The 26,232-nt window shown below is 47.8% G+C and overlaps 1 protein-coding gene across 2 annotated transcripts; it reads left to right on the forward strand.

Annotated features, from left to right (window-relative positions):
* The first annotated feature begins 170 nt into the window (after nt 1–170).
* RPN2 (ribophorin II) lies at nt 171–25,419 on the forward strand. Of its 2 annotated transcripts, XM_068149845.1 has the most exons (18): nt 171–221; nt 322–521; nt 2,631–2,726; nt 3,419–3,594; nt 4,471–4,546; nt 5,729–5,863; nt 8,411–8,587; nt 8,972–9,090; nt 9,848–9,953; nt 12,948–13,039; nt 14,674–14,788; nt 15,914–16,108; nt 17,595–17,681; nt 18,189–18,284; nt 20,074–20,149; nt 21,052–21,181; nt 23,000–23,085; nt 25,050–25,419. In XM_068149845.1, the coding sequence occupies exons 1-17, from the start codon at nt 209–211 to the stop codon at nt 23,049–23,051; spliced, it is 1,941 nt and encodes a 646-aa protein (XP_068005946.1). In that variant the 5' UTR covers nt 171–208; the 3' UTR covers nt 23,052–23,085; nt 25,050–25,419. The 2 variants fall into 2 exon arrangements, with proteins under 2 accessions (XP_068005946.1, XP_068005945.1); XM_068149844.1 differs by lacking the exon at nt 23,000–23,085 and having other exon boundaries at nt 185–221.
* Nucleotides 25,420–26,232: the final 813 nt, after the last annotated feature.

The raw sequence follows: 26,232 nt of genomic DNA on the forward strand, positions 1-26,232 counted from the left end.
TGCAGCCGCCAGTCTTCCTCCCAGATTCCCACCATCCTCCAGCGGAATGCCCTGTTTTACAGCTTTCTGGTGTCTATAACGGGCTCTTGCGGGCCTGACCCCCTGCTTCTAAATACGCCGTCACCCCTGCCTCCCCTGTGACGTGGCCAGGATGGTGCGGGCCAGGGCGGGGCGCGGGGCGGAAGCCGCGCCGTGGCCAGGCGGCAACATGGCGGCGCCGGGTGAGGCGCGGGCTGCGGCGGGGAGCGGGCTGGGGGAGGGCGGCGCGGCGTTCGGTACTGCACGGGAAGACCGCAGAGTAACTTGTTTGTTTCTCTGCAGGCCGGCGGCTGCGTCTGGTGGCGGCCTTCGGTCTCCTCCTCCTCGCCGGTGCCCAGGCCCTGTCCCCCAGCCACCGCCTCACCGCCCGCGACCTGGCCCGGCTGAGCGCGACGTTGAAGCAGCCCTTCGCCGACGTCCAGTCCGCCTTCTACTCCATCGTGGGCCTCAGCTACCTGGGTATGCAGGTGGCGAACGAAAAGGTGAGCGATGGAGGAGTCGCTAGTGCAGCCGCTCCCCCAACCCTCGCCCCTCCGGTAGGGCCCCGCACACGGGCGGTTCGCAGCGTTGAGAAGCTGTGGGTGAAGCACGGCAGCCACACATGAGCCGTAATGTGAGACTCTGGAAGAGATAGCCCGGAGAGCTGTGATGCTCTCACGCTGGAAGTGTGCAAGGCTAGGTTGGACGAGGGCCTTGTCTAGTGGAAGGTGACCCTGCTCACATAACAAGATGATCCTTAAGGCCCCTTCCAACCCAAACCATTCAATGGTTCTATGATGATGAAATTAAATCATGAGTTCCACTTTAGCAGGACTGTGAGGAAAATGTAAAGCCTGTGTGCATTATGCTCTTAGTAACTGTCAGAGCAAATAATTGGTAATTACAATTTAAGTGTGTCAATTGAATAAATTGCATGCTTAGGCAGTGTGATGCCATGGGCTGTCTTACACTTACTTTCTCCATATGATGGTTTCAGGGCTCACTCTTCAATGGTGTTATGATATCACTGTGCCTGTTGGTTTCCTTTCAGTGTTGTGTGAAGATTTCAGCCTGTGGCATGTTGGCTTTGCTTCTCTGTTAAATGGAGCTCTCAATATTCATTTCAGTTCCAACCCCAAATTCAGCCACCTCACATGACCTGTCTGTTTTTTGTATGTAAAACACATTCCCTTGTGTGCAGACTGGAAACAAGGGCTTGTGGCATCAGCATAATGCTTACTGCATTTTTGTCTCTGTAAGCCTTTCTAGTTTAAATGTTGCTAATTGTCCTTGTCACAACCTGCTTACACAGACACACCCACTTAGGTGTGCATTCAAGCTTCCCAAGCTGTAAACATCAATTTGTTCTCATAAATTCAGCTCAGTTCAGTAGTTCTCAGTCATTTGCACTTAGTTTCTCTTAGAGTGTTGTGCATTTGCATCTCAAACCCTTTGCTGTAAGGCTTCTGAAGGTGTTGGGGTTTGCCACATTGCACACCTGGTCATCTGTGGGCTAAGCTGGAAGTTGCTGCTCTCAGTGTGCCTTGAGTTTTACTGCTTCCTGGGTTTGGCAGTGATGATACAGCCTTTGCTTCTGCAGGTAAACAGTAATTGTTTAGCTGTTCCTTGAGGTTTGAGTTGAGATTTTCTTTCTGGACAGAGTACCTCTTCATGGGATGAGACTTTAAAATGTAGAGGTAGTAAAAGTGTCTAGGGATAACTCTTCAACATATATTGGTGTTCCTGGGTAACTAGCATCAAAATCCTGTCCTGCTTGTGAAGACCTGTACTGAGTATACTCAAAACTCAGTGATTTATATATGAGCACTTAAATGCTTAGTGATTTCCTGGTTAAAATGGAATCTTAGTGATCTCTCTGGCTGGTTGTCACTTAGCAATAGGCTGGCTGCAGAATAGCTAACAGTCTCATTGCTTGCTTTTCATAGTTTCATAGTTTCATAGTTTCATTCAGGGTTGGAAGGGACCACAAGGATCATCTAGTTCCAACCCCCCTGCCATGGGCAGGGACACCCCACACTAGATCAGGCTGGACAGAGCCTCATCCAGCCTGCTCTTAAACACCCCCAGGGACGGGGCCTCGACCACCTCCCTGGACAACCCATTCCAGGGTTTCACCACTCTCATGGTGAAGAACCTCCTCCTCACATCCAGAAACCATAGCTGTACCATAGCTGCTTACCCATTTTGTCTTTCTGTGCTTTGAAATCCTATAGTCTGCCTCCCCTAGCAGGTGTGTGATCTGCAGCTAGGAAAGGAGCCTGCCCACAGAATTTCTGTTCATCTCGTCTATCCTGGGAGATTTGCCCTACTACATACATCCATGGGACTTTTATATTGATAATGAGCTTTGATTTAAATTTGAATTCTGGTTGCAGTAGAGTTTATGTGAAAACTCATTTGTCTCTCTTTACCAGGCTCCACCTTTGTTTCTGTGCAGCACTTAGAGTGGGATCTGAGGGGTTCTGGGCTCAGTGTCGTCACAGTTACTAAGGATTCTCTTTGCCTTTAATACACATTAAATTGCCTTGGAATATCATTTAAATCTCTCAATAGCTTAAGTCAGTACTGCAATAACTTCTGTTCCCTCACAGGCTGCCTGCAGTTTCATCAAATCTCACGTGGACTCCAGCAGTGTTGATTCTCTCTTCTATGCTGCGCAGTCTATCCGCGTCCTGTCTGGCTGTGAGGTGAGTTGGGAGCCCTGAGCTCTCAGAACAGGTGCCTCCAAGGAAATATTTACCTTCAGCTGTTTCTTAGATTTAGTTTAGGTATAACTTGTACTTTTACCTTCTTGTAGTGGGTTGTACTCTGTCATGCCCTGGGTAAATAAGTCACAGAGTGTCTGGCACTACTTTATACAAGGCAGAGTGTCAAAATATAAAGGAGGTTTGGTCTGGAGTAGTTCTGAGGGGGTGTTCCTTAATTAAACATTGGTGGCTAAGAAAAAAAGGAGCCAGCACCTTATAGAATCCACAACTGTGTCAGTCTACTCTATGGTAGATGGTAAACTGATGGGGTGAAAGCCCCATGGTGAAGCACAGTGAGGATACAAATGCAGACCACCTTTGATGGATAGTAGGTTATCTATGCTCTGGTTTTCATCAATACCACCAGCTGCTGCTTGGTGATGTGATGCTAGATGAAAAGCAGTAGCAAGTTACCAGGATAAATCTGAATCATGGATTATCCTGCTTAATTGGGATCTGAGAGCAAAACTTGGATTCCACTAATTAAGCTGCAAGGTAATGAATGGGAAGGGGCTTTTACCCAAAAGCTTACAGTTCACCAATCAAGCGTGTTGCTCCAGGAAGAAACCTGGTGACTGAAGGCCTTGTTTATTCCAAGAGTGTCTTAACATGTTCCCTGTGGTCTTCCTCAGGTTACCATTTCAAATGAGACCAGGGAGCTGCTGCTTGCAGCTGTCAGCGAGGATTCCTCAATCACCCAAATCTTCCATGCCGTTGGGGCCCTGAGCGGCTTTGGCCTTCCTTTAGCGTCTCAGGAAGCTCTCAGTGCTCTTACTGCTCGTCTTAGCAAAGAAGAAAACGTGCTGGCGTAAGTCTTGCAGGCAGAAATGATTGACTGCTGCTTCTTCATCCTCTAGGCAGCTGGATTTTGGAGTGAAGGGTATTTTAACAGTGAATTTTTGTAGTGTAGGTGCAGTAGAGGAGCTGCTGTGCTTGCATTTTGATGTGTTTGCCCAGCTGATTATTGTCCTTATGGGGGAGTGAAAAATGTGGGCTTGGGGCTCTTTTCATTGTGATTTTGCAAACAAGCTTATATGTGTGCAGTTCAGTTCAAGAGTAAAGGCAAGTGGAGAGGACATAGCCCTAAGTTGTCTCCTCATTTAGAAAGATTCAGAATGGATTTTTGACTTAATACCTGATTATGGTTCTGTGTTGTTTGTGGTTGAAGCAGACATGCTGCTGTTTCTCAGACTCTACTGTGAGTGCCAGTAAGCAGAAGGAATCTTGGCATTTATCAGCAGAAAATTAAGTAGTTTTACTGTGAATAAGGGAGCAGAGCTTTCCTCAAGAGCTGGGGAAGACAGGAGACTTTAAAACTTGCTTTGCTGACAAAAAAAGAGTGGGTTCCTGGAAGCCTCAGGAGCAATCCTGGGTATCTGTGCAGGGATCAGAGCTTGCTTTACTCTCTGCTTTCAAATCCAAGAGTTTGTTGCAGCACTGATGCAGCTGCAGTGCCATTCCATAATGCATGCTGTGTTTTCACTGAATCCATAGGCGTTGCCTGGAGTCAACTAAATGCAGTGGCAGCATTTAAAACGCTGTATATAAAATGTGTGTATATATATATATACACACAACTCATTTAGAATAGAAACTGTAGTTGCTTTGATTTCAATGATGTTGGCCTTTCAAAGAAGGAAAAAAAAATCATCCAGTTGTTTGGTTTTGTTTCTTCTTGTTTAAGGACCATCCAGGCTTTGGAGACGGCATCTTACCTGTCCCAGCAGGCAGACCTGAGTGGCATTGTCGAGGAGATAGAGGTAGGAACACATTATGCTTTCTACTTGGATCTCTGTGGTACTAAAGCTATCTTCATGTCAAACACAAAATGAGATACCAGCCTGGCTAATTTCCTTGCCTGTGTGATGTGGGGTGACTTGACTCTTCCTTTCAAGCAGATGCTTAACTGTTTCACAGTGACTGGAAATGCAGAAAGTCATGGCTTGCAAATATCACTAAATCCACTGAAAGCTGAAGATTTCTTTTTCTCCCTGTTTCTGAGTGACTGTTACAAAATATCACAGTATCACTAAGGTTGGAAGAGACCTTGAGGATCATCGAGTCCAACCTGTCACCACAGACCTCATGACTAGACCATGGCACCAAGTGCCGCATCCAATCCCCTCTTGAACACCCCCAGGGACGGTGACTCCACCACCTCCCTGGGCAGCACATTCCAATGACGAATGACTTGCTTGGTGAAGAACTTTCTCCTCACCTCAAGCCTAAACCTCTCCTGGTGCAGCTTGAGACTGTGTCCTCTGGTTCTGGTGCTGGTTGCCTGGGAGAAAAGACCAACCCCTTCCTGGCTACAACCACCTTTCAGGTAGTTGTAGAGAGCAATGAGGTCTCCCCTGAGCCTCCTCTTCTTCAGGCTAAACAATCCCAGCTCCCTCAGCCTCTCCTCACAGGGCTGTGCTCAAGGCCTCTCCCCAGCCTTGTTGCCCTTCTCTGGACATGCTCAAGTGTTTCGATGTCCTTCTTAAACTGAGGAGCCCAGAACTGGACACAGGACTCAAGGTGTGGCCTAACCAATGCAGAGCACAGGGCACAATGACTTCCCTGCTCCTGCTGGCCACACTATTCCTAATGCAGGCCAGGATGCTGTTGGCCCTCTTGGCCACCTGGGCACACTGCTGGCTTATGTATAGGTGGCTGTCAATCAGCACCCCCAGGTCCTTCTTTGTCTGGGAGCTCTCCAGCCACTCTGACCCCAGCCTGTAGCTCTGCCTGGGGTTGCTGTGGCCAGAGTGCAGCACCTGGCACTTGGACTTGTTGAATGCCATCCTGTTGGTCTCTGCCCATCTGTCCAGTCGGTTGAGGTCCCTCTGCATATGTCTGTGATCCCAAACAGATGCTCTTTGTTTACAGACCTAACAGCAGAGTTAACTTCTGTGGATCTCCTAGAATGCAAGCACAATTTTAATGACTCTTTCTGTCAGGATCTTGTTGCTCGCCTGGATGACCTGGGTGGAGTTTATCTGCAGTTTGAAGAAGGAATTGAGACTACTGCACTGTTTGTGGCTGCTGCCTATAAGCTGTCAGACCATGTGGGAACAGAGCCAGCAATGAAGGAGGTTGGTGCCTGCCTTTTCCTGCCTTTGCACTCTGTAGGTCACAGAAAGGCTCTGCCTAGTCCCTGGTGTGCAGTGTAACAGTCTGGTATAACAGGATGGAATTTCTACTGTAAAAAATCATGGGCATGCTCAGTGAAAAGGGACATCTTGAAGGGAATGCTAGGTAACAGAATCAAGGAGGAAATTCCACCTTTGAGACCACAGGCTGAGCTTGGTTTGTTCTCCTCCTGTTCAAATGCACAGGAGGAAATTGTGAGTGAGGCCTTGTTTTTCTCTGTTTATTGAGACAAGCTGTTGAGAAACCCCCTCTTGTTTCAGAGCTTGTTCTGGTATTTGGCACTTGTCTAGCACTTTCTAGCATTTCAAAGTGTTCTGGAAATGTTGTTTACCTGTGAGGAAATGCAGGCAGCCTGGTTTGGGGTGCCCAGAAGGGAGGCTATATTAGTGCCTTATGCTGACAGGAATCTGGCTGCAAAAACTTCTTGGTTGGAATGAGGGACTGTCAGAAATTCCTTTGGAGCCCAATTAAGCTAGAAATCATTTCTGCAAGCTATCCACTTTAGTCATTTTTTGCCACCACAAGTTAGCTGAGTGAGATGTACTTTTGATTGAGACTGGCAGCTCCCTAAAGCATGAGCTGAAGTGACAGGGTTGAGACAGAAGCCACTGGAAGACATCTGATGAGTTCATTCCCAGCTCTCTTCCACGCTGCTCCCAAGCAGACTAACACAAAGTAATTTTGATGTCATTTTTGAGGTGGTGATTCTGCTACACACAATTCAAACTGTCAGCATCTAAATGATGTTTTACCAGAGGAGAAAAAAAAAAGATCAATTAAGGAAAATTGGTTTAGTCTTGTTTCACAATTGTGCTGTCAGAAGAGCTCTTGTTGGGGCATAAAGCTGTATCTCTTGTGAGCTGTGACATTGCCTCCAGAGCATCACAAAACTCTCTTCAAAGATTAACACATAATGGTTTTTCCCCTGCAGCTTAAATGAGAATGTCAGCTGTTGGTGAGGGTCTGGAGCTATGCCATGCCCTCTGCATAAATGAACAGCACTGCAGCATCTCTCTGGATGCTTCCTCTGCTTGTGATGTACATTGGTGCTCACTGATACATGTAGGAGGGTGAAAATTTGAGCTGAATTCAGAAGTGTTCCTTGTAGGTTGTGGCTTAACCCCAGCTGGCAGCAGCCCCACGCAGTCACTTGCTCACTTCCCTGCAGTGAGACTGGGGAGAGAATTGGAAGGGTTAAAGTGAGAAAACTTGTGGGCTGAGCTCATGGCAGTTTAACAGGTAAAGCAAAAGCTGTGCAAAAGCAAAACAAGGACTTCATTCACCACTTCCCATGGGCAGGCATGTGTTCAGCCATCTCCAGGGAAGCAGGGCTCCACCGCACACTTCTTTGGGCAGACAAATGCCATCACTCTGAATGTCCCCCTACTTCCCTCTGCCTCCACCAGCTTTATATGCTGAGCATGACATCTTACTGTCTGGAACATCTTTGATCAGTCCCAGCTGGGTCTCTTCCCAATGTCTTATGCACCCTCACCCTACTCACTGATGGGGTGAGAAGCTGTGTAAACTGCTCAAGAGTAGCCAAATAGTCCCTGAATTCCCAACACTGTTTCCAGCACAGATCCAAACCCCAGCCTCATACCAGCAATTATGAAGAACATTATCTCCACCCCAGCCAAAACCCACACAGTAGGTTACTTAGTTGTGTGCTGCTTGTTTTATTTGGGGTTGTCTCATTTCTGATTAGAGTTTATCCCACAATTCTCTGCCTGGATGAAAGAACAGGTAACCAATCCCTCTGTTTTCCAGACTAGCAGGGTGCAAGGTAAGAATCTGAGTAACACAGAACATGGAGCAGATGCACTGACCCCACAGAGTCAGGCTGCAAAACCAGCTGGGGAATGCACCCCTTTGGAGAGAACAAATTAGCTTTGGCACATCCCAGAGCCAGAGTTGACTCCATGCTCCTGGTGGTACTGCTTTAAAGCTAATCCTCTTAGCTTGAGGGCACTGCTGAGTCTAAGGGGATAAAGCCTGCGTGGGCCTAGCCTGGCTCCTTCCAGAGCCATTAGGGTGCTTTGCATCAGTGCCCTGTGGCCTTCCCAGCTTGGCAGGCAGCCAGGGCATCTAGCTTAGTCCTTCTCCTCCATATGAAGGCAATCCTATGGCTTCTGGAGCCAAGTTGTCTTTTTGCAGCTGCACCCAGTCTGGGTGGTGGAGCTGATGGCATCTTCCATTCCCAACCACACAGTTTGAAGGGGTATGATCCAGAGTCTGGTTTTGCAAGTTTCCAGCACAATTAACAGCCATTGTGGTTATAACCTCCCAGCCAAGAATAAGAGCACTAATGTGACATCCAAAAGGTAGCTAATTTGGGTTTACCTCACAACTTGAGCTATTTTTGAAGCGAATGGGAAATTAAACAGCTTTGGGGAATGATGTTTTTATTAATAACATTCTGCTGAGCCGGGCTGCAGTGTTGTGGTGAGCTGCTGGTGCTCACATATGAGTTACTTTTCCTCTTTCAGGATCAAATTATCCAGCTGATGAATGCAATTTTCAGCAAGAAGAACTTCGAGACGCTCTCAGAGGCCTTCAGTGTCGCTTGTGCCGCTGGGTCATTGTCACGGAACCGCTACCACTTGCCTGTCATTATTGTCCCTGAGGGGCCTGCAGCTGTGTCTCACCATCAGCCTGTACTCAGGGTGAGGCCTTTCTCCAGATCTGAACGTTGTCTCAGTCTTGCATGTGTGGGCTGACTGAATGTATAAGACGATGTCTTTCATTTTTAGCTCCAGCACCCAGGTTCTGGTGTATCTGGGGCTTCAGTACTTTGAAGAAGTGATTCTTGGGAACCTCTGCTTCCTCAGGGCTTACCACACACTACCTTGAGAAGGCACTGTGTGGAAGTCAGCTCTGCTGATTGCAAACTTCAGCTTTCCCAGTTACGTTGAAGTGCTAGGTGAATCTGGGGTGCTGGGCAGAGGAGAGCTGTGGGTGTGTAATCCAGAGGGGTAGGCAGTCACCTGTGCTCCTGCATTCCACCTGGAACAAGGGGATTCATGGAAATCCTTGGTTTTCTCTTGTAGCTACAAGTGACCAATGTTATGTCCCAACCACTGACTCAAGCTTCTGTAAAGCTCAACTATGCCAAGTCTGCATCTAACAAAGCTACTGTCCTTCAACAGGCAGCATTCACTCTCTCAGGGTAAGAAAATAACCTTAGTTTTACAGTTTGTAAGACAAACAGCTGTAATCTGAACAGTGTTGGACTTAACTTCAGTGTTCTTCCACCTGAGAAATGTTTACATGATGCTGTGAAGAAAGACTGAGAGAGTTGGGGTTATTCAGCCTGGAGAAGACTCCAGGAAGACTTAAAGGGGGGTTATAAGAAAGATGGGGACAATCTCTTTAGCAGGGCCTGTTGCAGCAGGATAAGAGGTGATGGTTTTAAACAAAAAGAGGGAGACTAGAAAGAAGGAGGAAATTCTTTACACTGAGAGTGGTGAGACCCTGGCCCAGGCTGCCTAGAGATGTGGTAGATGTCCCATCCCTGGGAACATTCAAGGTCTGGTTGGCTGGGGCTCTGAGCAACCTGCCCTAGTTGAAGATGTCTCTTCTGACTACAGGAGGGGTTGAACTAAATGACCTTGAAAGGTCCCTTGCAATTCAAATAATTCTGTGAGTCTACAGAAACCTCAAAACACTGCATTGTGCTTGGTTGCTAGCAGGTGACTGAGCAGGTGTGGGAGTGATGGTGAATTTCTGTTGCTGTTTCTTTTGACTGGGAAATGGAAATGGTTTTTGAGTGAACTTTGAAGACTTCTTTGCCTGCTGCACTTGGTGTTAGTTTTGTGCTGTTTGTCTGTCTGCCTGCTTAACTCCTAGGTAGCAAGATGTTGCCTATTTGTAGGTTGCTGTCAGTGTTCTGGAGGACACTCAACACCTTGCTCTTTTTGTTCTAGAGATGTCTTTGAGCTGAACTTCATGAATGTGAAACCTGCAAGTGGCTACTATGATTTCTCCATCAGTGTTGATGGAGACAAGCGATTCATTGCCAACAAAGTGGAGGTGAGTGTGCTCTTTGGCATTTTCATTGTGTGCCTCTTCACTCTTCATTTATACCCATTCAGGATGTCACCAGTTGTGTGGCATTTTTATCACATTCTTCTGTAATGTGTTGGCTTTTGACACAGGATATTGAGCAGTGACAGTGACCAGTCTGATTACAGGCTGCAGTGACCAGATTGCTATCCAATCAAAAGAGATTAGTGTAGACTTCAGAATTTACTTGTCCCTTAGGTTCTGATCTGACAGCTTGTGGACAAAGGCTGTTCACACATGGATGTGTGTGGAATACCTGGGAGTGTACATGCTCAGAGGTGGAAGGTGCTTATAGAGCAGCCCCATGCAAAAATGATTACTGCAGATGTTTGTCCTTCAGAGCATTCAATATATGAGTCTGTAAGTCTCAGGGCTTGGCTAGAAGTTGTCTGGTGATTGCCTGATGGATGAAAGCTGAGCATTTGTTGTCTGTATAAACTCCAGAGCCCTAGAGGAGACTCAAGGGGTCTTTGGGCATCTGTGTATATGGTGATGCTTTTGCAGTGGAGAAATGGTGACCAATGCAAATGCAGTCTTCATCCATACATGCCTGGTTTTAGTGGCAAAAGGGATTAAACCACAGCTTTCTGAGGAGGAGTTTGACTTGATGATCTTAGAGGTGGTTTCCATCTGAAACAATTCTGTGATTCTTTCTCTCAAGTGATTTAGGGATAGGACAAGAAGAAATGGGCTTAGGCTGTGCCAGGGGAGGTTTAGGTTGGATATGAGAATAGAACAGAATTAGAATAGAATTAACCAGGTTGGAAAAGACCTTTGAGATCATTGAGTCCAACCTATCACCCAACACTATCTAATCAACTCAACCATGGCACCAAGCACCCCATCAAGTCTCTTCCTAAACACCTCCAGTGATGGTGGCTCTACCACCTCCCTGGGCAGCACATCCCAATGGCCAATCTCTCTTTCTGTGAAGAACTTCTTCCTAACATCCAGCCTGAGCCTCCCTGGCACAGCTTGAGACTGTGTCTTCTTTACTGAAAGGGAGGTGAGGCATTGGAACAGACTGCCCAGGAATGTGGTGGAGTCACCGTCCCTGGAGGTGTTCAAGCAGCGTGTAGGTGTGGTGCTTCAGGATGTAGTTTAGTGGTCATGGTAGTTGGGTTATGGTTGGACTCAATCTTAAAGGTCCTTTCCAGCCTCAATGGTTCTATGATGTGATTCCATGACAAACACTCAGTTTTACTTTCCTCAAGCTTACTCCAGGGAGAAGAATGTGACTACTGCTCTAGTCAGCCAGTGCTGACAGCTGAGTGCTCTCCTCCCGTGCTCCCTATTCCCAGGGTCAGTGTTTGCCCTCAATCACCTGTTTAAGGAGGAGACCAGCTTTACAAAAGCGTCCCAATATAGTGAGCTTGGGGTGGGGAGAGACACTTCTTTACAGCTGCTGGCTTTTACAGGCAGTGTCTCAAGCTGCTGCTGTCACTGCAGTAGTAATGGCACTTAGGAGTGTCACAAGGGGGTGATTGGTGCTGGCTGCTGGCACACACAGGTACCGGCAGCAGGGATGTATTAGTGCTGGGCAGCTTTGTGTCAGGCACCTCTAATAAGACACATTGTTAGGGGGAGGACTGCTGGGGGAACTGCTTTTTTTCTTTCCCCCCCTCACTGTTATTAGCATTAATTGTCCTTAATGCACCGTGGTTTTGGCAGTAATGAGCTGAAGCAGTGGGTTATTACTCCAGCAGAGACGACATTTCCTGGCATTAAAATATTTGAGAGATGTTTGTGCACTGTTCAGCTGGAGGGGCTCTGTGCTGCTGCACTGCCTTCTCCTCCCTCTTTTTAAATCAATATTTCATTAGCCCATCTTTCCTTGCTCCCAGCTTGGCACAACCTAAGGCTTTGCTAAACTTAGCCTGGGATAGGCTGCATGTTAATAGCTCTATTATCAGGGGTAACCTTTCTCTTTAAATTACACTTGGAGTGGTACAGGACCTGCCAAGGTGGTTGTGTTTGAAGTCTAACCTGAATAGTTTGGTTTATGTTGTTACATATTTTTTTCCCCACAGGTTCCCTGTGAATTATTTCTGGTGGTGAGGGTGTGGGGCTGGCTCACAAGAGCAGACCTGTAATGACAAATTGTGGTGTATGATGAAAAATATCTTGGCAGTGAAACTTTAATTCTCCAGGGGAGCATTTATAAGCTGTGAGAACAAATGTGCTAATTGGAAACTACAGACTGCAGTGACTGCTTATGTTGGAGGGATTGAAATCAGTTGAACCCAGTGAGGTTCCCTGTGATGGTCTGTGGTTTGGGCCTGGGGAGAGAGCAGGAAGTCATTCCACTGCTTAGGGGTTGTGCTGCACTTCACACAGTGTGATAAATGGCAGGGCCTTACTGGCTGCCCTGCACTAGTGAGAAATGCTGTGATGCTGAAGGAAAGCTTGCTGAACAAAGTGCAGCTCTGCAGGAATGCTTTGGCTCTTGCCTGCTGGTAATAAAATCAGAAACCTGTTGGGCTTTAGGAGCCAACAAAGGCATAAGGGGTTGCTGTCCAGAAACCTCTGTCACCTCCAATTGCTCTCCAGTGAGCTGAAGTACCTGTGCACACACAGCTTTGAGGTGTAGCATATGTGATGCAAACTTTAATAGCTAGCTCAGAAGGAAAACTGGTTGGATCTGGATAGCTGGGCTGTTGCATTCAAAACAGTTCTCACAAAGGGCAGCTCCTCCAGCATGATTGAGAAGCTGATGCCTTCTGAGCAGGCTGCTTGTGCAGGAAGAAAGGGAATGGGTTAGGATTAGCAACTGCTGCAGGAGCTTTGCCAGAAGGTAAACTGCTGTAGAACTTTCTGGCCAAGTTAGGAGCCATCTTTGGCAAAGGGTCTGAGACCCTCTTTGGGGAAGAGGACTGAAGGACTAAAGCTTCTGCAGGGAATTTGCCCATAATTAGTAGACCTAAAGTAGACCTGAGTGATTTTTCTGTTGTTTTGTTGCAGCTGAAAGTAAAAGTTTCCACAGAAGTTGGGATAACTAATGTAGACCTTTCTACTGTGGATAAAGACCAGAGCATTGCACCAAAAACAACCAGGTAAAATGACTTGGCCTACGTAAGCGTTTGAGGGGTCTTGTGAGCTTTACCTACTTCAGATCAACCAGAGAAGTCTCGTGTTGAAACAACTACAGAATTAACACCCATGCTGTTTGTCCTGAGCCTGTGAGCTCTTTGGGAGCATGCTGATTATTTGTAGAGGTGGTTTTTCCTTAATACTGAATTATGCAGAAGCCAGGCAACCTGAGTCTTTGTTGGCACCTCTCCACAGCAAAAGCAGGTCAAAAGGACTGTTAATGTTTCTGGTGTTCTTAGGCTTTGGTAGAGATCATAGTATCAGTCTGGGTTGGAAGGGACCACAAGCATCATCTAGTTCCAACCCCCTGGCCATGGGCAGGGACACCCCACACTAGATCAGGCTGGCCAGAGCATCCAGCCTGGGCTTAAACACCTCCAGGGATGGGGCCTCAACCACCTCCCTGGACAACCCATTCCAGGGCTTCACCACTCTCATGGTGAAGAACCTCCTCCTCACATCCAGTCTGAGTCTCCCCACCTCCAGCTTCATTCCATTCCCCCTAGTCCTATCACTACCTGATACCCTGAGAAGTCCTTCCCCAGCCTTCTTGTAGGCCCCGTTCAGATACTGGAAGGCCACAATTAGGTCACCTCAGAGCCTTCTCTTCTCCAGACTGAGCAGCCCCAACTCCTTCAGTCTGTCCTCATAGGAGAGGTGCTCCAGCCCTCTGCTCATCCTCCCGGCCCTTCTCTGGACCCCTTCCAGCACCTCCAGATCCCTCTTGTAATAGGGGCTCCAGAACTGGAGTCAGTACTCCAGGTGGGGTCTCAGCAGAGCTGAGCAGAGGGGGAGAATCACCTCCCTTGACCTGCTGGCCACACTTCTCTTGATGCTCCCAAGCAACATGAGCACTGTGTTTGGGGCTGGGGCTGTACCATCTAAGGGTGGATTTGAACTTAACTGACGTCAGCTAGAATGCAATGGTTGGAATTTCACTTGGTTTGCACAGCCTCCCTGAGGCCCCTCTGTGTGTTGATACAGCCTTCCTGTGCTGGTGTTTGAGTATCTGCTTTCTCTGTTCTGCTGCCATCACACCTTTGGTTGTAGCTTAGCCTTGGCTAAATGGAATGTGGGGTGTAGTATTAGCAAACCTTTTTGTGCTGTTCCTTTGAACCTTACAACAAGCAACTGTTGTATTTGAAAGTGGGCAGGTGGCTCACAAAAATGCTGCTAAAAGAAATTCCATTCATTGCTTTGCACTAAATTTATGGGGGAAGGAACATAGGAAAAAGTTCTTTACCATGAGGGTAGTGCAACAGTGAAAGAGGTTGCCCAAGGAGCTAGTTGAGGCTCCTTCCTTGGAGATATTCAAGATGAGGCTCGATGGGGCTCTGGGCACCGTGATCTAATGGAGGATGTCCCTGCTCACTTCAGGAGGGTTGGACTGGATGACCGTTGGAGGTGCCTTCCAAGCCAAACCATTCTATGATGTGTTAGTTCACCTGACATCTTGATAAAATGCCTTGTCTGTGCCAAGTAGACTGCAGAGCTGCTAGGCAGAACTGCTAGGCAGGCCTGTGTGCCTCAGTTTCTAACAGCAGCCATCCCTTGGAAGATCACCTCCATTCTCTTTGGTTTTTTTTTTTCCTTCTAGGGTAACTTACCCAGCCAAAGCCAAAGGCTCATTCACTGCTGACAGCCACCAGAATTTTGCTCTATCCTTCCAGCTGGTAGATGTGAACAGTGGAGCTGAACTCACCCCTCACCAGGTGAGGACAAACTTTTCATTGCTATATCACCAGGGTGCTCCAGCTTGAAGCACCTGAGGTGAGAGTTGCTCTTGTAATGGTTTGATTAGGTTTTGAGAAGGCTGGTGTCTCTGACATGTGCTGTTGAAGATTGTTGATCTTGGTAGATGGGAAGTGGATTCAGTATGTTTGTTTTGGCTGTTCAAATGAAGCCTCCTCTGGCTCAGCCACTGTCTTGTTTAACCCTGCAGGATGAGTGCAGGCAGCGTGCACTGCAGAAGCACTCTTCTGAGTTGGTGATGTGGATTGCTTATTGAAAAAGCTGCAGGATTTTAATCCTGTATGCAATAGTGGGGGAAAAAAAGGGGAGGAAATACCCTCAACAAACACCATATATACATCTTTGCTGTCTGCATATACCCTGCTGAGTAACATTCAGTCTGTCACCCTATCTGGGCCCCTCAGTTTAGGAAGGAGGTTGACTTGCTGGAACAAGTCCAGAGAAGGGCAACAAAGTTGGTGAGGGGTTTGGAACACAAGCCCTATGAGGAGAGACTGGGGGAGCTGGGGTTGCTTAGCCTGGAGGAGAGGAGACTCAGGGGTGACCTTATTGCTCTCTACAACTACCTGAAGGGAGGCTGTAGACAGGCAGAGGTTGGTCTCTTCTCCCAGGCAGCCAGCACCAGAACAAGAAGACACAGTCTCAGGCTGTGCCAGGGGAGGTTTAGGCTGGAGGTTAGGAGGAAGTTCTACACAGAGAGTGATTGGCCATTGGAATGTGCTGCCCAAGGAGGTGGTGGAGTCACCATCACTGGAGGTGGTCAGGAGGAGATTTGATGGGGTGCTGGGTTGCATGGTTTAGTTGATTAGGTGGTGTTGGGTGATAGGTTGGACATGATGATCTTGAAGGTCTCGTCTATTCTATTCCCTGAGGGGGCCCCTGGGTGCCCTTGCTCCTGTGGTACTGCGATGACTCAGAGGCACAGAACTTTGCTGATTTACAGGGGTCTGGACACCAGGGTACCCAGCTTGTACTCCAGCATCTGTGAACGTGGTGCTTTTGATCTGGGGGTAAAACTGACATTTCCATGGCATTTGTGAACACCCCATGAGCTACTCCAGAAGTGTTACAATCTTTCCTTTCAGACTTTTGTCCGACTGCACAACCAGAAGACTGGCCAGGAGGTGGTGTTTGTGGCCGAACCAGACAGCAAGAACGTCTACAAGTTTGAACTGGATACCTCTGAAAGAAAGACTGAATTTGACTCTGCCTCTGGGACCTACACTCTTTACTTGATAATTGGAGATGCCACTCTGGAAAATCCAATCCTGTGGAACGTGGTATGTAGCTGGCCATGTAGTGATGTGGCTTTGAGTTTCCTGGCAGCCTTGGAAGGAAAAAGCTCCAGTGTGGCCACTTAGGGGCTCTGAGGTTTGCTGTTCACTTTTAAGTTTTGAAGTAAGCATCAAAGCAAGGCAGAAATGATCATTCATTTCATTATGTGGTGGAGCAGGAAGTCCAGAAGGTTTATGGGTTTGTAATTTTCACAGCAAGCACTCCAAGGTTTGGCCTTTCTTTCTTAGCAGTGGGTGGACAGCATTACTGCTTCTGCTGAGGAGAAGATGGGGGCACACTGCACTGGGTTAGGAACTGGCTGGAGGGCCAAGCCCAGAGAGTGGTGGTGAATGGTGCCACATCCAGCTGGCAGCCAGGCACTAGTGGTGTGCCCCAAGGATCAGTGCTGGGCCCTGTGCTCTTTAACATCTTTATTGATGATCTGGATGAGGGCATTGAGTTCATCATCAGTAAATTTGGAGGTGACACCAAGCTGGGGGCAGGAGTTGATCTGCTGGAGGGTAGAGAGGCTCTGCAGAGGGACCTCGACAAGCTGGACAGATGGGCAGAGTCCAAGGGCAGGAGATTGAACACATCCAAGTGCCAGGTTCTGCACATTGGCCACAACAACCCCATGCAGTGCTACAGGCTGGGGTCAGCGTGGCTGGAGAGTGGCCAGGTAGAGAGGGACCTGGGGGTACTGGTTGATGGTAGGCTGAACATGAGCCTGCAGTGTGCCCAGGCAGCCAAGAGGGCCAATGGCATCCTGGTCTGTATCAGGAACAGTGTGGCCAGCAGGAGCAGGGAGGTCATTGTGCCCCTGTACACTGCACTGGTTAGGCCACACCTTGAGTACTGTGCCCAGTTCTGGGCCCCTCAGTTTAGGAAGGAGGTTGACTTGCTGGAAGGTGTCTAGAGAAGGGCAACGAAGTTGGTGAGGGGTTTGGAACACAAGCCCTGTGAGGAGAGGCTGAGGGAGCTGGGATTGCTTAGCCTGGAGAAGAGGAGACTCAGGGGTGACCTTATTGCTCTCTACAACTACCTGAAGGGAGGTTGTAGACAGGCAGATGTTGGTCTCTTCTCCCAGGCAGCCAGTACCAGAACCAGAGGACACAGTCTCAAGCTGCACCAGGGGAGGTTTAGGTTGGATGTTAGGAAGAAGTTCTATACAGAGAGAGTGATTGCCCATTGGAATGGGCTGCCTGGGGAGGTGGTGGAGTCACCATCATTGGAGGTGTTCAGGAGGAGACTTGATGTGGTGCTTGGTGCCATGGGTTAGCTGTTTGGGTGGGTTGGATTAGTTGATGGGTTGGATGCGATGATCTTGAAGGTCTCTTCCAACCTGGTTTGTTCTATTCTATTCTTAGTGCATTTGATGGCTTTTTGAAAATCATTATAAATAAGGAAACTGGCCACAGAGATGGAGCAGGTTTTATAAACCTTTTAATACATTGAGATCAAACCTCATGAAGCTGCACTATTTCATTTCAGGCTGATGTCATGATCAAATTCCCAGAAGAGGATGCACCCTCCACAGTCCAGTCCAAGAACCTCTTTGTTCCCAAACCTGAAATCCAGGTACAGTCAAAACCAAAACTTGTGTCCTGCTGTTGGTTCTCATTTCTCATTTATAATAATATCATGTCAGTAATGTAATTAAAGACAGACCAGAGTTACTTCATGGAAAGAAAGCTGCTGCAGTCCTCAGGAATATGAATAAATAAGCTGTGCCCTACCTTTGAGAGAGAGTCACTGAGAAGATTCAAACATGAAAATCGTGACTAGGTGAGCACCACAGAAAGCTCTCTGCCTCAGATGATTTCCTTCATTGCAGCCATCTGTTCTGGTGACAAGCTAGCAAGTGCTTCTGTGAGTGCAAAGAGAAGTTAACTGTCAGAGAGATCAAATGTGCAGAGAGTGGAATAGAGTCTGCTTTGAAGAGCCAGTCTTTGCCTTAAGAGGGATGTTTATCCTCTAGAGGAACGTCTGGGAACAGCACCAGGGCTGCAGCTGCTCCTTGGGGGAGCTGAGAAACAGCCCTGTTGGAATTGCTCCTACTTACAAGTTGCTTTTGTTTGTTTGCAGCACCTCTTCAGGGAACCTGAGAAGAGGCCTCCCACTGTGGTGTCCAACACTTTCACAGCACTGATTCTCTCCCCCCTGCTTTTGCTGCTCATTCTGGTGAGTGAACTGGGCCACAAAAGATGAATGTTTTTGTTCCCCATCCAGTCCAAAGTACTTAGGAGGTTGAACAGTTAAACTTATTCAGAGTCTTGGTTAATCACGAGTATCACAGCAGTGCTGCAGCTAGCACATGGCAGGGCAGTGTTGCTGTATCTTGTTGAGTTTGCAGCCACTGCTGCCAAGCAGAAGTAGGTAGGGTGAGTTTCTCCAGTGTGGTTCTGCTAGGGATGTCAAGCAGTGAGCAGATTAAGTTAAAGCTGACAGGAAAAAGCTGTGATTCTGCCTCACACTTTGTGTATCCCTCACAGTATCTGTGCTACCTATTACAAGAGGGATATGGATGTGCTGGGAGGTGTCCAGAGAAGGGCCATGAGGATGAGCAGAGGGCTGGAGCACCTCTCCTATGAGGGCAGACTGAAGGAGTTGGGGCTGTTCAGTCTGGAGAAGAGAAGGCTCTGAGGTGACCTAATTGTGGCCTTCCAGTATCTGAGGAGGGCCTACAGGAAGGCTGGGGAGGGACTTCTCAGGGTATCAGGGAGTGATAGGACTAGGGGGAATGGAATGAAGCTGGAGGTGGGGAGATTCAGGCTGAATGTGAGGAGGAAGTTCTTCACCATGAGAGTGGTGAAGCCCTGGAATGAGTTGTCCAGGGAGGTGATTGGGGCCCCATCCCTGGAGGTGTTTAAGCCCAGGCTGGATGAGGCTCTGGCCAGCCTGATCTCGTGTGAGGTGTCCCTGCCCATGGCAGGGGGGCTGGGACTAGATGATCCTTGTGGTCCCTTCCAACCCTGACTGATACTATGATACCTGATCAGATTGAGTCCCATTTATGGACACAGTATTTGTGTGCCTGTAGTTCTAACATCTCCTGCTACTTACTGTCCTCAGATGAGTGTTCTGGAACAAGAGGACACAGTCTCAAGCTGCACCAGGGGAGGTTCAGGCTGGGTGTTAGGAAGAAGCTCTTCATAGAAAGAGAGGTTGCCCATTGGAATGTGCTGCCCAGGGAGGTGGTGGAGTCACCATCACTGGAGGGGTTTGGGAAGAGACTGGATGGGATGCTTGGTGCCATGGTTTAGCTGATTAGACAGTGTTGGGTGATAGGTTGGACTCGATCTTAAAGGTCTTTTCCAACCTGGTTCATTCTGTTCTATTCTATTTGAAGTCTCATCCAGGCAAGGTAAATTGCTCCTTACTTAGAGGACAAAAGCGATCTTGGCAATCGTTTCCCCTTAGGTGGTCTCACTGAGAGCTGGCATCCAGATTGTGTCCAGTGCTCTCACAGTTGCTGTCACTTGAATGAAAATTCTTGCTGCTCTTGTTTCCCACCCTCCATCCTTCCTCTTTGGTACTCTGGAACCTGAACTTGGTTTCATGAGCAGACATTTATCTACACACTTGCTCTTTTCTTGACTCCAAAACCTCACATTTTTTGGGGGGGTCTTTTTAATTCAAATTAATTCAGCTGGCTAGAAAAAAACTTGTTTTTTCTGAAGAATTTAGCTCTGGAGCCCTATCCTCCCATCAGTTTAAGAGAGAATTGAGGAACTGCCTTTGGGCAGTCAGAAGCAGCAGGAGAAATTTTAACTGAAGGGGTTCAGCGGTGCTGCCTTTAGCACAATTCCTGCTCTGTCCTCCTGCAGAGGCAAACCAGTGCTGCTGTAGAGAGTGCACTGTATTTGTGGAGGAGCTCAAAGCAAGCAGGCTTGACAGGCACTGAAGTTTAAAGTAAAAGCTTGTGTTGGCAAGGCTGTGGTAACCCTGGTTTTGTCTCTCTCCCTTTCAGTGGATAAAGATAGGTGCCAACATCTCCAACTTCAGCTTTGCTCCCAGCACCATTGTTTTCCACATGGGGCACGCTGGTAAGTGTGAGAGGCTTTCTGTGCTTTGTTTGACCTTCTCACCTGGGAGTTACAGATGGGAGCCTGCTGGTTAATGGGTTGTGGTCTATTAACTGTAATGACATAATAGCATAACATTTGTTCTCTTGTTTTCATCTGCCTTCCTGCTTTTCATGATTGTTAATATGGTGATAAACCTGTTTTGGCCATCAGCTTATAACAGCCCTCATTATCCAGGCTCCTCTCTCACACCATTTATCTGTACTTAATAGAACTTCTTATTTCCAGAGCTCACACTTGCTTTATTGTGTGTTTATCCTTTGTAAGCAGGGAGCTGCTGTGGGGATTGAAACCTGTAGCACCACCATCTACATCTTTTCTTTACAGCTCTTCCTGTGAAAGCTCCTCTTGCTCTTGGGCTGGATTTTTTTCACTGATTTTATTGTGCCCTTGGTTGCAGAGTTATTACTCTCTTGGTAGAATTTCACAAACATAGCCAGGCTGGGAGAATGTTGGATCTACCATTTCCCAAGTGACAGCATGTTGCTTAATCCAAGCCAGATTCCTTGGAAGCTTTATAAAGCTGTAAACTCCTACAGATGTGCAAAGGTTAATATCCTCTGTCAGAATCCAGAGTATCCTTCTCCTGTTAATAGCCCTTAATGGCAGTAATTTGTCCATAGTTCTGCCACAAGAGGGTTAGTTGCAAGCTGTCAATGTCACATTGTTCTCCACTGTGGAGACCCAGGCACCTTCTTGCCCTGTCAATAGCGTCTAATCTTTACATCTGCCGTTTTCAGAGCTTCAAAGATGAGATAGAAACCAAATGCTTGGCAGTACAACATACAAATTGCTCTGCAGATAACAAATAGCTGGTCTTTGAAATGCACTTTCAGCCATGGGCTCTCTCTGTCTTTTCACAGCAATGTTGGGGCTCATGTATGTCTACTGGACTCAGCTCAACATGTTCCAGACTCTGAAGTACTTGGCCATTTTGGGTGGTGTCACATTCCTGGCAGGCAACAGGATGCTGGCTCAGAAAGCAGTAAAACGGTAAGGGCAGGGGTGGGGGGTGGGGGGGCTGCTTCTGAAGTCAGTGGGGAGGAGGTCACATCGATGCTCCTGTCTCAGTAACTGCTGTAGTGATGAAGCTGCTTCTGGTTCATGGATCTTGAGTGTGGGGATGGGCTGCTGGGGCCCTCTTTTCCTGCCTGTCTTCAGAGTAAGGACTTGAGCTGAGTGGGGCAGTGAGCTGCTCACACTGAGGCACAGCTAACCAATAAGAGGATGGTCCACATGGCTGCTTGCTGAGGCAGTCAGGCACATGGAGAGAGCAAAGGGTGGAAGAATGTGCACTTAGCCATGGGGAAACCTGCGCTTGGCAAGACACATCCACTGACAAATGTGTTTTACTACATGATGTATCAAGCTCTTACAAGACATAGATAATGAAAGCCACTGTAAAGTCAGAAGAGACTCAACTTGTCTGCAGCTGGGCTTGTGAGGGAAGTCTGAAGAGGAGGAGGGTAAGGTGCAGGCCTCTTACTGCTGCCTACCCCTACCTAGAGAGGGATTGTGGAGAAAAGGGAAGCAGATACTTACTGGAAATGTGCAGCAGCTGAAGAAAGGGCAACACATCCAAGCAAAACCAGGGCAAATCCTGCTAGATGTTAGGCTACAACATTCACTTCTGTGCTGGCACTGGGCTGACTCTTTACACTTGTGTCTTCTGCCATGCAGTGTCCTGTGGCTGTGCCATGGCTTAAGCAGCCTGCAGCCAGTTTCCTATCCCAAGCTTCCAGCACGGTGCATTGATTAGAGGTCAGACAATTCCTTCACTTCTGCTGCAGGATGTTTCCATGCAAGACTTAGGTTTTAGCCCTTTTGTACTAAGGTAGAGTTTGACTTTGAAGATGATGGTACTGACCTGCTGTGCCATCAAACATGTGCTTTCCTCACCTCCCCTGTTTTGAGCCACTGGGAGCTGTTTATCCTTGCACACCTATTTGCACACACATCCCTGGGTTCTCTCTGCATTAAAGCCAGGGCCAAGAGCAGTAAAACCCCACAGGAATATCATTTTCAGGGATTTTGCATTGATTTGTTGGCTTTAAAACCTCTCTACTTGCATGGCTGTAGCAGGGAGGAAGGTGCTTGTAATCAACCCTTTTCACACCATCCTCTCAGCTTCTTAAGCTTTGGTTGTTCAGCCCTCTCCACTTTCTCTTCTTAGCATAACAGTTTCTGCTGGGGTTTGGTTGCCAACTGGGCCATGTTATATCATCTAATGATGTTTCCTCTTTAATTTAGAGTGGTGGTAAAATCATTATTAATTACATATTGCCTAGGATACGTTTTCTGGGGGGGGAAAAAAAGAACACAATGAAGCTCACTTCTAAGTGTCTTTGCTCAACCAGGGCTTCTGTTAGCACATAAATGCAGGTGGTTGGTTCCTGCTTCAAAACACTGCAGGGGGTGGCTCTCTGCTTTTTTCACCTTCAATGGCATGAAGCTGCAGCTACAATGGCAAATTTGAAAGTAAAACTTCTACCTTAGGCTAAAGTGAAACCCTTTGTACGTGACTTTAAAGTTGAAAAAGCCATCTCTTTGTTCAGGTGCTGCCAGCCTGTCTCAGATGCCGAAGTGCAGCGATAATTAACTGGATTGCACTTGGAGCCAAAGCTGCTCTTCCCCTCTGCAGCCCGCTGGCAGGCGTGGGAAGGGGACTGTGTAAACCCTCTCTCTACAGAAGCTACCAGAAGGCCTGGTTTTGCTTTTTGCATTCCTGTCACTGGCTCTGGTTCCTGGAACAAGGCTGCTTTCCTCCTTCCTGTCTTCTCTGAACCTTTCTTTCCTCTCTCCTTTTGGCAGGATCGCTGCAGAGCAGAGCAGTAGGTTGGCAAAGTATAGGACACTGCGGTAAAAGGGGGTTTTGCTAGTGACCAGCTCCTCTAGAAGTAAGGGCCTGTTTGGAATTTGCCTTTCCTGGGCATGCTGCCTGTTTCATTTCACTTCATCACTCACTCCCTGTACAAAAAGGTACCAGCTGAAGCCGCTTCCTTCCGACGTCACTTACTGAGCTTTAAATCGGTCCTTGGGTGTCCTTGGCCACAGCTGGGTTTGCATATTGGCAGTGTGTGTCCTCTGAGACTTCAATTGCCTTTGTGTGGTTTCCTTAATCATCTGAAGGCTGTGTGGTAATGTGTGCACATGTGAATATGCTGTCTGGGGCAGCAAGCAGCTATCAGGTGCTGAAATAAACCTGGTTTAAGCAGCATTGCTCCTGTAAATAAATTACTAGTCACATTCATATTGGCTGGAGGGAGAAAATGGCTGAGTGGTGGGTTGCTCCCATCCTGCTGTTGATAGCCCTCTCCCCTCCTGCACTGTTCTGGTTATTCAGCTGCCAGGCACTCTGCCAAATTACATCCTCACCTGGGGTGGTGAGAACCAGGTCAACACCACCTCACTGAGCTGAGAACATGACCTAATCCAGGGTTCACCCTCCTGTTACAGTGATCTGGTCAAGATGGCTTGGGCAGCAGCAGCAGCCAGCCCCTCCATCCAGTACAATCACCTGATAGGTCTCCATTATTGCTTAGCAGTGCAGAGCCCTTCCTTTCCTTTCATTCTGAGCAGGCACGGTACCAGTTTGCTACACCCACAGTGGTGTAAGAGGCAGGAGACTGCCCAAAGCTCTGCATGCTGCCCCATTCTGAGTGTGCCTTTCTGCCTTCATTCCTCCTTCAGTGCACTGTTTTGTTTTGGGGAAGGGAGAGAGCATGTGGGACAAGTTCTGTGCTGAGACTGAAACTGCTGCACTGGTGCATCTCCTGAGCCTCTGCTTTCTCTCATGTTCACAGTGCTCCAGGCACACACACAGAGTGCCTTGAACAGAGCTCAGTTTTTGTGCTGCAAAACAAAGCCAGCATGGGTGGCTGTGTCACAAAGAGGAGGTGTGCTGTGGTACAAGCTCCTGTCTGCAGATCAGACAGCATGGAGGATGGTTTCATGAAAATTACCTAGGGAGAATTTGGCATCATGTCCCCCAGAAAGCCTCTCTGCTGTGATGCTTCTCTCCCTGGAGTCTTGGGAGGTCCTTGAGCACAGAACAAGCTATGACAAGTAACTGGAGAGGAACAGGAGATGGCTGTTGCTTGATCTAGCAGATGAAAGCTGCCTGCACCCCAGACATGTTTGCTGGTGTTGTTCTTGTCCCTGGGTATTTCTTTTTACCATAGCTTTGGGACAGTGGTTTTCATCCTTTTCATGTTCTCCACAGCTTGCATGTTCCCTTTCTTAGCCTGCTGTTTTACCTTCCTGATTCCCTCTGGGCTCTGAGTGATTCTGGAAGATCTTGCAAACAACTCATCCACAAGCCCTGTTAGATTTTGCTGCTGTGTGCAGTCACAAGTCCTCATTGCTGGGTTTTCTGATGCCCCAGATGTGTCAGTTAAGACTGTATTGTTACCAGCTTCTAGGGCTGGACTGTCAAGTGCTCAGCATCCATAGCAATGCCCATGTCTGGCATCTTGGAAGAGAAGAGGACCTCCAAAAGATGGGTCTAGCGTGCCCACATTAGACTACTTCATGTTCTTGAGGACATGAGGCTCTCTCTTGTGTTTACATGAACCAGCTGATGCCAGGTGGATAGATTGGCCCTGTTTAAAGCAGAGGAGTGGTGAAGGTACCTGCAGGCTTTGCACTCAGCCCAGTTCCTGTTTTGCAAGGCTCATTCATGCCTTTTGCACCAGAAATTAACCTTCACTTTGTGTGACTCTTTCTGCCCCCCTTGAATGCAGTGCTGGTTGTATCACCCCAGTGAACTTCTTTAAGAAGGAAGGGTCTGGGGACACTTCTCACTGTGCAAGGAAGTGGTTTGATGCCTGGAAGAGTTAATGTTCTGGATTTCTCTTTCTAGGATGCACTAGTGCCAGAAGAACGGAAGAAATGGGGGAGAACCAAATCAAATGCCTTCAGAACTGAAAGAGCAGAAGGAGGAAGGCAGAAGCAGATTTCTTTTTTTATATATTAAGTCAAAAGGATGCCAGTTATTCTTTTTAACCATCTGATTTTCATTGTTGTGTTCATGCTACTTGAGTGCTCTTCATATCAATCCAGAAAACCTTTTCTTCCTTGGGTCCTCCTCCCTCCTTCTCCCAGGACGGTTTGAATTTCCTTTAGAAAAAGAGGGAGGAGGGGAAGAAAAAAGGAAGCTACAATTCTGCCTTTCCCATGTGCCCTGCCCTCATCCTGAATGATTTGTGAATAAAGAGTAAGAATGGTCCTAACTTCTGGGGCTGTTTGCTGTCGTGGAGGAGGCTCTGGTTGGAGTTCGGGCTCGCATAGGAATGAAAAGAGCTTTTTCTGGTGGGTAATTGTGTGTGAGTCACGGTGTGAAGCTTCCTGTTCTTTCACAGCCTTTCCTAGAGGGACATGTTTGTTGAGGGGGACTTCCCACCCCTGCTTGTCCCTTGTGTGATGCTGGCATTTTGTTCCTCTGCTAATGGCTGTTCTGCTGATTCCAGGATGAGGCTGGCCTGTGCCAGGTTGCTGCAGGCCCTCGGGGGCTTTGGCAGGAGTCCTCGGGGCCTGGCCACTGCAGGGAGCAGCTGCAGTAGTGGTGTGCCTGGCTGTGTGACCCTGGCACGTTCAGTGGGTCCCCAGAGTAGCTTGTCCTTCTTTCCAGCTTCTGGAAGTAACTTTTTCACACCAAATAGGAGTTTGGCTGAGGTCACTGCCTTTGTTTTTCCATGAAACTGAACAGCAGGAATCTACTGTTTGCCATGTGGCCATCTGTGAGTTACTTGAGCTCCAGCTTCTTGATCAGTTAACTACCTTTAAGACCACTCAGCAGTGGTGAGGCAGCAGACTTGGGCATGCTGACAGTAATCACCAAAGGCCAAAATCTCCTCCTGGTGAAAAACTTCCACACAGGCAACTTAACCATTGCTCCCTCCTCTGCATCTATGTGCTGGCTCCTGATGGTCCTGTGTCAGATGAGTTTCTTTTAAATGCCTTTTGGCAAAAGAACTTGATCAAATGCATCTTGGAGATCCAAGGAAATTATATCAACCAGCAAGCATGTGGATAAAGGGTGTGGA

The sequence above is a fragment of the Melanerpes formicivorus genome, unplaced genomic scaffold, assembly GCF_026170545.1.
Source record: "Melanerpes formicivorus ecotype bairdi unplaced genomic scaffold, bMelFor1.0.p_v2 SCAF_19, whole genome shotgun sequence".
Lineage (NCBI taxonomy): Eukaryota > Metazoa > Chordata > Aves > Piciformes > Picidae > Melanerpes > Melanerpes formicivorus.

Excerpts from the sequence above, each read along its gene's own strand:
- RPN2 (XM_068149845.1), top strand. Across the intron at positions 17,682-18,188 it reads TTCCCAAACCTGAAATCCAG|CACCTCTTCAGGGAACCTGA; the intron begins GTACAGTCAAAA and ends GTTTGTTTGCAG. Across the intron at positions 18,285-20,073 it reads TGCTTTTGCTGCTCATTCTG|TGGATAAAGATAGGTGCCAA; the intron begins GTGAGTGAACTG and ends TCTCCCTTTCAG.